This window comes from Mobula hypostoma, chromosome 8, assembly GCF_963921235.1.
Source record: "Mobula hypostoma chromosome 8, sMobHyp1.1, whole genome shotgun sequence".
Classification (NCBI taxonomy): Eukaryota; Metazoa; Chordata; class Chondrichthyes; order Myliobatiformes; family Myliobatidae; genus Mobula; species Mobula hypostoma.
In genome coordinates, this window is record NC_086104.1 from 103,338,766 (window position 1) to 103,351,238 (window position 12,473).

Here is a 12,473-nt window from a genome sequence, read left to right on the forward strand (position 1 = left end):
GCTGATTGGCGGGAGGCAAAGAGTGGGAATAAAGGGGGTCTTATCTAGTTGACTATCAGCAACTAGTGCTGTCTGCAAGTTTTGGTGTTGAGATTTTCATGTTACGATATGGATGATGGAATTGATAGCTATGCGAGCAAGGTTGTGGATGACATAAAGATAGGTGGAGAGGCAGGTGGTGTTCAGGAAGCAGGGACTCTGCAGAAGGCCTTAGACAGATTAGGAGAATGGGCAAAGTAGAGCCTGATGCACCGCCCATAACCTGATGGATTTTAAATAATAAAAAAAAGTCATGTTCAATGAAACAGTGTTTATAGTGATCGGTGACTCAATATGAGTATTTCTAATATCGAAGAACTAAATTTCAGGAACCCTGTGGGTCATGTTATATGAGCTCCCTGGCCTTGTCACACAGTGGAAACATTCCAAAACCCCAACACCCCAAAGGACCCTGCGTGATTCATGAAGCTCACCCCTCACTTTTCTAAACTTCAAAGAACTTCGGAGATTCTGTTGGTCCTGCTCCATATTTTATTTTTTTTTTAATTATTTGCACGATCTGTTCTTTTTGCATGTTGGTTGTTTGTCTGCCTTTGTTGTGTATGGTTCTTCATAGATTCTATTGTTTACTTTGTGGGTGCCCATAAGATGAACTTTAAGATTGTATCTGGTGTACAGATTTTGATAATATATTTACTTTCACCATTAAACTTAATTCATACCGTCTGTACGATAACTGGATCAGGATCACGTGACGGCTTTTACTCACTCACATTGAATTATTTACTTTCTGTTCTATGAAATTATTTTCCTCCTGGAGGACTTTTCAAATGTCACGATCTCGGCGGTTGGCGCTTTTCCCCTTGACACCTGTTCATTGGTGAATGAGCCGGTCTCTGTCAGGATTTCTCATTTACCAATCAGAATAGGCGATTTACTGCCAATCAAGCGCCACTCTGCATTGAGTCAGGAAGTAGAGACGTTGGCGGGATAAAAATATTAACTTTCGGTAAAATGAAACTATCCGGGAATAGGAGGGAGTCTGCTCTGTGCACAGATAAATGTAGATTATTTTAGGGGAGGAAAAGCGATTTAGACCAGACACCCAGATCGGAAATCCCCCGGTCTCACCCCAGTCGGTTCTCAGCCCTTCCACAGACAATCTGAGTGGCTCTGAAAAGAGCCTTTGGGTTTTTTTAATTGTCGTTTTATGTCTTTACTTGGCCTTGGGGTTGGTGGACCCGCCGGTTTTCTTGGGCAACAACACGGCCTGGATATTGGGCAGCACCCCGCCCTGAGCGATGGTCACCCCTCCCAGCAGCTTGTTGAGCTCCTCGTCGTTGCGGACGGCCAGCTGCAGGTGTCTGGGGATGATGCGGGTCTTCTTGTTGTCCCGGGCCGCGTTACCGGCCAACTCGAGGATTTCAGCCGTCAGATACTCGAGTACAGCAGCCATATAGACCGGGGCTCCGGCACCCACCCGCTCAGCATAGTTACCCTTTCTCAGGAGCCTGTGAACACGGCCCACCGGGAACTGCAGTCCGGCCCGGGACGAGCGAGACTTGGGCTTGCTCTTGGCCTTTCCGGTTTTCCCTCGTCCACTCATTTCAGCAAACTCCTTCGCAGAGAATGAGGAAATGTTTCCGCATTCACCAATTTTATAGCTTCTGGAGGATTGCGGAAGGACACTTACGATTGGTGGTGCAATGCTTTCTCCGATTGGTGATGTGGAATCACCCAATCAGTGAGCTGTCCGATTCTCCAATGATCAGACGGCAGCAAAAGAAGCGCGAAAAATAACTGTCACTCCTCAAAAGGACATGGAAGTTGAACAAACTTCAAAGTATTTATTATCAAATGTATACTACATACAGCCTTAGGGTGGCCACTAAAAGGAGGACATTGCATGCATGGTCATAGGTTACCAAATATATACAGTGCAGTTAAAAAACATTTATTTCTTATAAAAAAATTTAAACCGTACTGCAAAAACAAATGCAAACAGATAACTTTAGTTATTTTATTAAATAAAAATTCTAACATACTTTTTTCCCTATATAAATCCAGCAAAACCTAGCTATTTCATGATTAATCAGTGATTTTCTGCCAGTTCCCTTTTTCCTATTCAATGATTCATCATTCTGCATATTACATACAGTATAAATAAAGAACTGAAAGAAATGAATATTCATTTTTACTCCTGCTGAAGCAGATATGCTAACCAAATTAACTTACTTCACAAACTAAAGGAAGTAGCCTACTTAGGCCTACCCTGGACTGCCAGGTATGGATGTCTATTTTTTGTATTTCTGCCCTTTACTTGCTATCTCCAGGAGTTCTCTGTTGGCCAGGAGTTTTTTGTACATGGCTGGGCACTCTTCTGAGAAGTTGTTACATATTTGGAGCTCTGCTTTGACTGAGTCCACTTGCAGATGGTTTCTCTGGTTTCTCCAAGCTGAGGTCATCATTGAAAAAACTCGTTCTGTGTGAGCATTGCTGCATGGAAAAGAGAAGATATAAACACTCACCTTCTTCAGGTTTGTAAAAGAGACCTCAGATTTACTGAACAGCTTGAGATAACGTTCTTCACTGTGGCTATCTACCACCTCAGGAGTATTGATAATTGCCTCCACAATCCCATACTCTTCATATAATTCATCCATATCAATATCTTGAAGATTACAGGCCTTCACTGCATCACGGAATTCTCCAAAAGGTATGGCACTTGTTAGGCTCAATTTTGACACTTTGTTATGAAAGCTGTTTTCAGAGAAGTCATACCTGTCACTTAAGTACTTTATGACTCCTTCATAGAAAACAATGAAGTCTACTTCACATTTCTTAGACACATCAAGGATAAGCTGGCTAAGCTTGGTGTTCACTGCAAAGCCAAAAAAAAAATCCTTTCCTCTTCTCTCAAGTTTGCATTTCAGTTCAGCCATTAGCTTAAGTACTGAAATTATGCTGAATGATTTGGCTTCTAGTGCTTCAATAGTGTCTGAGAACAATTTAAGAGCATGACTGAGGAAGAAACAGATCTCTGACAATTCACAGGCATTTCCTTCATCTTCAAAGCACTTCCACAGTACCTTGAGGCAATCCTCCTCACCTAGACTCTGAAAATAACTTTGTAGGACTTCCCAGCTCTTAAATATTCTGTTAATAGATGGCAAAGGAGAAAGCAATCTAGTTACAACATGCTGTAACAGGTTACAATTATCAACATCCGCGAATCCACAGAACTTCTTTAACTGTGCTGTTCTTTCAGCTGAGATGCTGAAATGGTTGTACACTTTGAGCACAATATTTTCAACATCAATTTCCAGTTTTCCTGTAGCAAATCTTGTTGCATTGTACAAAATATGGACCAGACAGTTTGCAGCAATAATGTTCTTTTGAGCCATTTTCAGTTTTTGATAAACACTGTTGTGTTTTCCATGGTTTACACTTGCATTGTGAGCAGTGTATGCAGACACTTGATTCAGATCCAGACCTGATGTCTCTGGTTTAACCAGCAGCTGATTTGTTATGTCCCCCTGATGATTCATTGTTACTGTATCGCTGTAGAAGTCAATTAACACATGTTGCACTCCCTTCTCAAGGTGAAAGTATCTCAGAAGTATTGGGAAACACTTTGTTGCACCTTTGTTTGAAGCATCAGTTGCTACTGAAAAAGGTCAAGCCATGTTCTTTGATATACTCCACATGCTTTTGTACAGAATACAGTGCTAGAATATTTTCACAATGCTTTTGCTTTAGTTTTACCACGTTACACCTTTCACTATCAATGAGTCAGTGTACAGGTATATTTCTTTGTCAACTTTTACTCCACAATCAACACTTCTGTATGACTGATGATGCTTCACAGCATGATAAACTTCACACAGTTCTGCAGCCAAGACTTTGTCATCCTGAGTTGATCGAGCTGGGGAGAAAAATGATAACAGTGATGATGTACCAGCAGTACAAGTGTTAATACTTTATGTTTATCTGTGGTAGCATGTCATTCAACTGCACTTTTTTCCCTTACTGTCAATCTCCACATCACAACGGCATAGTGTACAAAAAACACGAAAGTTATCTTTTCTGCTTTTAGCAATAAATCCAAATTCTTTGGCCCATTCATGGTTAAATATAGTCCTTTTTTTCAGCCTTTCTTTGGGGTCTTGAAACAAGAACAAAAAAGTCAACCACGCTGCGTGCAGCCTTGGGCAGACTGACCCCTCAGACATGCTGACATGACTCGTACACTGCGGCTCATCAGCAGTGTTGACAACAACTACATATAATAAAAGTACATTAACGATTGTTATAGCTTTCAGTTCCCACTGTTTTAAATATATCTGAGGTAATTTATATAAGTCTTTTAGTCAGACCCAAAAAAGGAGGACAAGTTAATGTCTGGCTCGAGGTGGCGCCGGACGGAGGACAGTGTTCAAAAGCTGGACTGCCTGGCCTAAAGCCGGACGTCTAGCCTCCCTATACAGTCTTAAGATTCATCTCCTCAGAAGCAGTCACAAAACAAAAGAAACCCAACAGACTCATTAAAAATACTCAAAACACACAATGTGTATAAATGAACAAATGGTGCAAACAATAGAAAGTAAACAAAAAATACTCAGAACAAAAGTTCAAGAAAGTGTGTTCACATTCATGAAGCCAGTCATAGCTGGTCCAGGAGCCTGTTAGTGTCAGGCCATGGCCTCAGATCTGCACAGAGATGTGTAAACCTCACCGAGCACCTCTCTCACCCTGGCCCTGACAGACTGACCTTTTCAATCTGGCCTCGTGCTTAAATCGGCCAAACATCAGCCCATTCCTCGTTCTTGGACCTGGGCCCTGCTGCTTTGGTATACTCTTGGGTCCTGCACCACCAAAGGAAATATAAAATTACACAACAGACCAGCAGAAAGCAATTAGAAATTTCTGTGTGAACATAGTGAGTCACATAATCCTGGTTTCTGTCCACAGAGAAAGTGAATTAATTCTACCATAACTGCCGTTGGGATTGTGTCCTTCTTTGTGAAACTTGGTGCTTGGGAGGCTAAAACATCTGAATGTGGAGAAGTCACCTGAACCAGATGGACTACAGCTTGAGTTCTGAAAGAACAGCCTGAAAAGATTGTGGAGGCATTTGTATAAATATTTCAAAAACTACTAGATTCTGGAATGGTTCCGTAGGACTGGAAAATTGCAAATGTCTCTCCACACTTTCAGAAAGGATGGAGAGAGAAGAAAGGAAACTATAGGCCAGTTAGTCTGGTTGGGAAGATGTTGGAGTCAATTATTAAGGGAGAGGTCTCAGGATACGTGGAGGCACATGATAAAATAGGCTGCAGTGAGTGTGGTTTCCTCAAGGGAAAATCTTGTCTGACAAATCTGTTGGAACTTTTTAAGAGTTAACAGGCAGGATAGACAAAGGAGAATCTATGGATGTTGTTTACTTAGATTTTTGGATGGCCTTTGGCAAGGTGCTGCACATGAGGCTGCTTAACAAGATAAAAGCCCATGGTACTACGGGAAAGATTCAAGCATGGATAGAAGATTACCTGACTGGCAGGAGGCAAAGAATGAGAATAAAGGGGGTCTTTTCTGGTTGGCTACCCATGACTAGTGGTGTCTGCAGGGGTTGGTGTTGGGAACACTGCTTTTCACGTTATATGTTAACGATTTGGATGATGGAATTGATGGCTCTGTGGACAAGGATGTTGATGATACAAAGGTAGGTGGAGGGGCAGATGGTGTTGAGGAAGCAAGGAGGCTGCGGACGGCCTTACATGGATTGGGAGATTGGGAAAAGAAGTGCCTGATGGAATACAGTATAGGGAAGTGTATGGTCATACATATTACTAGAAGGAATAAAGGCATAGACTATTTTCTAAATGGGAAGGAAATTCAGAAATCAGAGGTACAAAGGCTCTTGGTAGTTCTCACTTAATGTCCCTAAATGTTAACCTGCAGAATGAGTCATTGGTAAGGAAGGCAAATGGAATGTTAGCATTTATTTTGAGAGGACTAGAATATAAAAGCAAAGGTGCAGTGCTAAGACGTAACAAGGCATTGATCAGAGCATACTTTAAATAATAAGAGCAGTTTTGGTCTTCTTATCTAAGAGAGTATACACTGGCCCAGTCTCAGAGTAGAGGGGTGTCCATTTAGAACAGAGATGACAAAGAATTTGACAAAGAATGACAAAGAATTTCTGCAGCTCGAGGGTGGTGAATCTGTGGAATTCATTTATACAGGTACTGTGGAGACCACAATGCCTTTCTCTTCAGTGAATACAGCAGAGAACTATCCATTTCAGTCCACACCCTCTGGTTTCACTACAGGAAAGTTAAAACAGTGTCTGAGAATTCAAAGTTCTGCTTATGTGTCAGGCAGCCCTTCCATCATTCCATATTGTGTAATATATGTAATTTATTACATTTTCTCTCATATAATAGTTGTATTTTTCCTTACAATCCCCTTGTAACTTATCTTTAAGCATTGTTAATTAGCCAGAGGCAGCTAAATTCAGGGTCTTGAAATTACTAATAGTTAAATGTTATTGCATTTTTGTGAAACACGCTGGTTAAGATTTTTGTTGTGAATGCTGTAGGTATGTTGTTTATTAGTTCTGAAGGAGCAGTGTGCTCTGCTGATAATGTACTCCAAGTGGGGACTGACCAGGGTCCTAGATAGCTGCAATGTTACCTCTTGACTCTTCAACTCAATCCCACAATTCTGAAGGCCACTACACCATATGCCTTCTAAACCACAGAGTCAACCTGCGTAGCAGCTTTGAGTGACCTATGGATTCAAACCCCAATTCCCTCTGATCCTCCACACTGCCAAGAGTCTTACCATTAATGCTATATTCTGCCATCATATTTGACCTACCAAAATGAACCACCTCACACTTATCTGGGTTGAACTCCATCTACCACTTCTCAGCCCAGTTTTGCATCCTATCAATGTCCCATTGTAACCTCTGACAGTCCTCCACACTATCCACAACACCCCCAACCTTTGTGTCATCAGCAATTTACCAACCCATCCGTCCACGTCCTCATCCAGGTTATTTATAAAAATCACAAAGAGTAGGGATCCCAGAACAGATCCCTGATTCACACGACTGGTCACCAGCCTCCATGCAGAATATGACCCATCTACAACCACTCTTTGCCTTCTGTGGGCCAGCCAGTTCTGGATCCACAAGGCAATGTCCCCTAGGATCCCATGCCTCTGTACTTTCTCAATAAGCATTGAATCGGGTATCTTATCAAATGCCTTGCTAAGATCCATATACACTACATCTACAGCTCTACCTTCATCAATGTGTTTAATCACATCCTGAAAAAATTCAGTCAGGCTCGTAAGGCACGACCTGCCTTTGACAAAGCCATGCTGACTATTCCTAATCATATTATGCCTCTCCAAATGTTCATAAATCCTGCCTCTCAGGATCTTCTCCATCAAGTTACCCACCACTGAAGTAAGATTCACTGGTCTATAATTTCCTGGGCTATCCCGATTCCCTTTCTTGAATAAAGAAACAACATCCGCAACCCTCCAACCCTCCGGAACCTCTCCCTCACTGATGCTGCAAAGATCATCACCAGAGGCTCAGCAATCTCCTCCCTCACCTCCTATAGTAGCCTGGGGTACATCTCATCCGGTCCCGGAGACTTATCCAACTTGATGCTTTCCAAAAGCTTCAGCACATCCTCTTTCTTAATGTCTATATGCTCAAGCTTTTCAGTCCACTGTAAGTCATCCTACAATCGCCAAGATCCTTTTCCGTAGTGAATACTGAAACAAAGTATTCATTAAGAATCTCTGCTATCTCCTCCTGTTCCATACACACTTTTCCACTGTCACAGTCGGTTGGTCCTATTCTCTCAAATCTTATCCTCTTGCTCTTCACATACTTGTAGAATGCCTTGGGGTTTTCCTTAATCCTGTTCCCCAAGGCCTTCTCATGGCCCCTTCTGGCTCTCCTAATTTCATTCTTAAGCTCCTTCCTGCTCGCCTTATAATCTTCTAGATTCCTCTCATTACCTTGTTTTTTGAACCTTTCATAAGCTCTTCTTTTGTCTTGACTAGATTTACAACAGCCTTTGTACATCACAGATCTTGTACCCTACCATCCTTTCAGTGTCTCATTGCACCGTACCTCTTCAGAATTCCATGCAAATATCCTCTGAACATTTGCCACATTTCTTCCGTACATTTCCCTGAGAACATCTGTTTCCAATTTATGCTTCCAAGTTCCTGCCTGATAGCCTCATATTTCCCCTTACTCCAATTAAAAGTTTCCCTAACTTGTCTGTTCCTATCCCTCTCCAATGCTATGGTAAAGTGATAGAATTGTGATCACTATCTCCAAAATGCTCTCCCACTGAGAGATCTGACACCTGACCAGATTCATTTTCCAAAACCTGATCAAGTACAGCCTCTCCTCTTGTAGGCTTATCTACATATTGTGTCAGGAAACCTTTCTGAACACACCTTACAAACTCCACCGAATCTAAACCCCTCACTCCAGGGAGACGCAAATCAATATTTGGGAAATTAAAATCTCCCACCACAACAACCCTGTTATTATTACTCCGTTCCAGAATCTGTCTCCATATCTGCTCCTCGATGTCCCTGTTACTATAGGGTGGTCTAAAAAAACAGCCAGTAGAGTTACTGACCCCCTCCTATTCCTAAATTCCACTCACAGAGACTCCGTAGACAACACCTCCATGACTTCCCCCTTTTCTGCAGCCGTGACACTATCTCTGATCAACAGTGCCACACCCCCACCTCTTCTGCCTCCCCCCCTGTCCGTTCTGAAACATCTAAAGCCTGGCACTTGAAGTAACCATTCCTGCCCCTGAGCCATCCAAGTCTCTGTGATGGCCTTCGAGACCGTGTTTGGGAACTGGAGCTGCAGGTCTATGACCTTCGGCTTGTTCAGGAAATTGAAGCAGTGATAGATGTGAGCTACAGGAGACAGGTAAATGGGTGACTCTCAGGAGAGGGAAGGGGGAATGTCAGATAGTAGAGAGCGCACCTGTGGTCATCCAACTCAAGAATTAGTACTCCATTTTGAGTACTTTTGTTGGGGACGGCCTACCTGGGGGAAGCAACAGTGGCCGTGCCTCTGGCACTAAGTGTGGCCCTGTGGCTCAGAAGGGTAAGGAACTGAAGAGGATGGCAGCAGTAATAGGGGACTCTATAGTCGGGGACACATAGGCTGTTCTGTGGATGCTAAGTGGAAACGCAGAGGATAGTTTTCCTCCCAGGAGCCAGTGTTCAAGTTGTTTCTGGATGTGTCCACAGTATGCTGAAAAAGGAGGGTGAGCAGCCAGAAGTCGTGGTACATTCAGATAGAAAAAGGGAGAAGCTCCTCAATAGAAGGATATAGGGAGTTAGAAAGGAAACTGAGAAGCAGGACATCAAGGGTAGAAATCTCAGGATTGCTGCCTGTGCCACGCGACACTGAGTATAGGAATAGAATAAGATGGCAGATAAATGCATAGCTGTCAAATTAGAACAAGGTGGATGAACTCGTGGCACGATTAGAGATTGGTCGGTATGACGTTCTGGGCATCACTGAGTCATGGTTGAAAGAAGGCATGAACCTCAAAGGATATACTGATGGAATTACATCTTTAGAAAGAGGTGACAGAGTCAAAGAATGCTGAATTTTGTGGGTGGAGTTAAGAAGTTGAAAGGGTAAAGAAACCATGATGGGAATTATATAGTAACTAATAGTGGGGTTAAGATTGCAAAGTGAGCTGGAAAAGGCATGTAATAAGAGTATCAGCACAATTGTAATGGGGGAGTTCAGTATGCAAGGGGATTGGGAAAACCAGGTTGATGTTGGGTCCCAAGAGAGGGAATTTGTTGAATGCCAGTGAGATGGCTTTTTAGAGCAGCTTGTGCCTGAGCCTCCTTGGGGAAGAGCTATCTCAGACTGGGTGTTATTTAATAGCCTAGATCTATGAGGGTAGACTAGCCAATAATATAAAGCAGGATACCAGAATTTTTTTTCAGTTATATAGAGAGTAAAAGGAAAGTTAGAGTTGATATTAGACCAATGGAAAATTATGCTGGTGAGGTAATAATGGGGGACAAAGAAATGGCAGATGAATGTAATAAACGCAAACAGCAGCAAACAACAGGAATTCTGCAGATGCTGGAAATTCAAGTAACACACATCGAAGTTGCTGGTGAATGCAGCAGGCCAGGCAGCATCTCTAGGAAGAGGTCCTCCCCATCCCTCCCCACTGATCTCCCTCCTGGCACTTATCCTTGTAAGCGGAACAAGTGCTACACATGCCCTTACACTTCCTCCCTTACCACCATTCAGGGCCCCAAACAGTCCTTCCAGGTGAGGCGACACTTCACCTGTGAGTCAGCTGGGGTGATATACTGCGTCCGGTGCTCCCGATGTGGCCTTTTATATATTGGCGAGACCCGACGCAGACTGGGAGACCGCTTTGCTGAACATCTAGGCTCTGTCCGCCAGAGAAACCAAGATCTCCCAGTGGCCACACATTTTAATTCCACATCCCATTCCCATTCTGACATGTCTATCCACGGCCTCCTCTACTGTAAAGATGAAGCCACACTCAGGTTGGAGGAACAACACCTTATATTCCGTCTGGGTAGCCTCCAACCTGATGGCATGAACATTGACTTCTCTAACTTCCGCTAATGCCCCACCTCCCCCTCGTACCCCATCTGTTACTTATTTTTATACACACATTCTTTATCTCACTTTCCTTTTTGTCCCTCTGACTATACCCCTTGCCCATCCTCTGGGTTCCCCCTCTCCTTGTCTTTCTTCCCGGACCTCCTGTCCCATGATTCTCTCGTATCCCCTTTGCCAATCACCTGCCCAGCTCTTGGCTCCATCCCTTACCCTCCTGTCTTCTCCTATCATCTTGGATCTCCCCCACTCCCTGCAACTTTCAAATCTCCTACTAACTCTTCCTTCAGTTAGTCCTGACGAAGGGTCTCGCCCGAAACCTCGACTGTACCTCTTCCTAGAGATGCTGCCTGGCCTGCTGCGTTCACCAGCAACGTAGATGAATATAATAGGTACTTTACATCTGTCTTGACTGTGGAAGACACTAGCAGTGTGCCAGAGGTCTGTAAGTGTCAGGGAGCAGGAGTGAGTGCCAGTGCTATTACAAAGGAAAAAGTGCAAGGCTGGAGATGCTGCCTGGCCTGCTACGTTCACCAGCAACTTTGATGTATGTTGCTTGAATTTCCAGCATCTGCAGAATTCCCTGTTGTTTGTGGATAAGTCACCTGGCGCTTTTCCCCTTGACTCCTTTTCTTTGGTGAATGAGGCCGTTCTCTGATCGGGATTTCACATTTACTAATCAGAATAGGCGATTTACTGCGCCACTCTGCATTAAGTCAAGTCGAGACGACGGCGGAAAAAAAAATCTTAATTTTCGGTAAAATGAAACTATCCGGGAATGGGAGAGAGTCCGCTCGCTGCAGAGATAAATGTAGATTATTTTAGGGGAGGAAAAGCGATTTAGACCAAGAGTCGAAGACGGTTGTCTCCGACAGACACCCAGAACGGAAATCCCCCCGACCTCACCCCAGCCGGTGCTCAGCCCTTCCACAGACAATCTGAGTGGCTCTGAAAAGAGCCTTTGGGTTTTTAAATTGTCGCTTTATCTCTTTACTTGGCCTTGGGGTTGGTGGACCCGCCGGTTTTCTTGGGCAACAACACGGCCTGGATATTGGGCAGCACCCCGCCCTGAGCGATGGTCACCCCTCCCAGCAGCTTGTTGAGCTCCTCGTCGTTGCGGACGGCCAGCTGCAGGTGTCTGGGGATGATGCGGGTCTTCTTGTTGTCCCGGGCCGCGTTACCGGCCAACTCGAGGATTTCAGCCGTCAGATACTCGAGCACAGCAGCCATATAGACCGGGGCTCCAGCACCCACCCGCTCAGCATAGTTACCCTTTCTCAGGAGCCTGTGAACACGGCCCACCGGGAACTGCAGTCCGGCCCGGGACGAGCGAGACTTGGGCTTGCTCTTGGCCTTTCCGGTTTTCCCTCGTCCACTCATCTCAGCAAACTCCTTCGCAGAGAATGAGGAAATGTTTCCGCATTCACCAATTTTATAGCTTCTGGAGGATTGCGGAAGGACACTTACGATTGGTGGTGCAATGCTTTCTCCGATTGGTGATGTAGAATCACCCAATCAGTGAGCTGTCCGATTCTCCAATGATCAGACGGCAGCAAAAGAAGCGCGAAAAATAACTGTCACTCCCCAAAAGGAAATTAAATTTGAAAAACTTCAAGGTATATTTACTATCAAAGTGTGTATACTACATACACTCATCACCTCAGAGGCAGTCACGAAACAAAAGAAACCCAATAGAACTCATTAAAAGTACTCAAACCACCCAATGTGTCATAAGGGTGGTGCTGGTGGCAGACCCAAATGCAAGACACAGACACTGAAGTACAAG

General features: G+C 43.9%; 1 protein-coding gene across 1 annotated transcript; it reads right to left on the reverse strand.

The window, feature by feature from the left end:
* Positions 1 to 571: 571 nt before the first annotated feature.
* LOC134350808 (histone H2AX-like) lies at positions 572 to 12,069 on the reverse strand. The gene is made up of 3 exons (XM_063056510.1): positions 11,682 to 12,069; positions 7,126 to 7,129; positions 572 to 1,615 (listed from the first exon to the last, which is right to left on the reverse strand). Exons 1-3 carry the CDS (start codon positions 12,065 to 12,067, stop codon positions 1,217 to 1,219), a joined length of 789 nt encoding a protein of 262 aa, XP_062912580.1. The 5' UTR covers positions 12,068 to 12,069; the 3' UTR covers positions 572 to 1,216.
* Positions 12,070 to 12,473: the final 404 nt, after the last annotated feature.

What these genes read in the sequence shown, in the direction of transcription:
- LOC134350808 (XM_063056510.1), bottom strand. Translation starts at nt 12,067, where the DNA reads ATGAGTGGACGAGGGAAAACCGGAAAGGCCAAGAGCAAGCCCAAGTCT.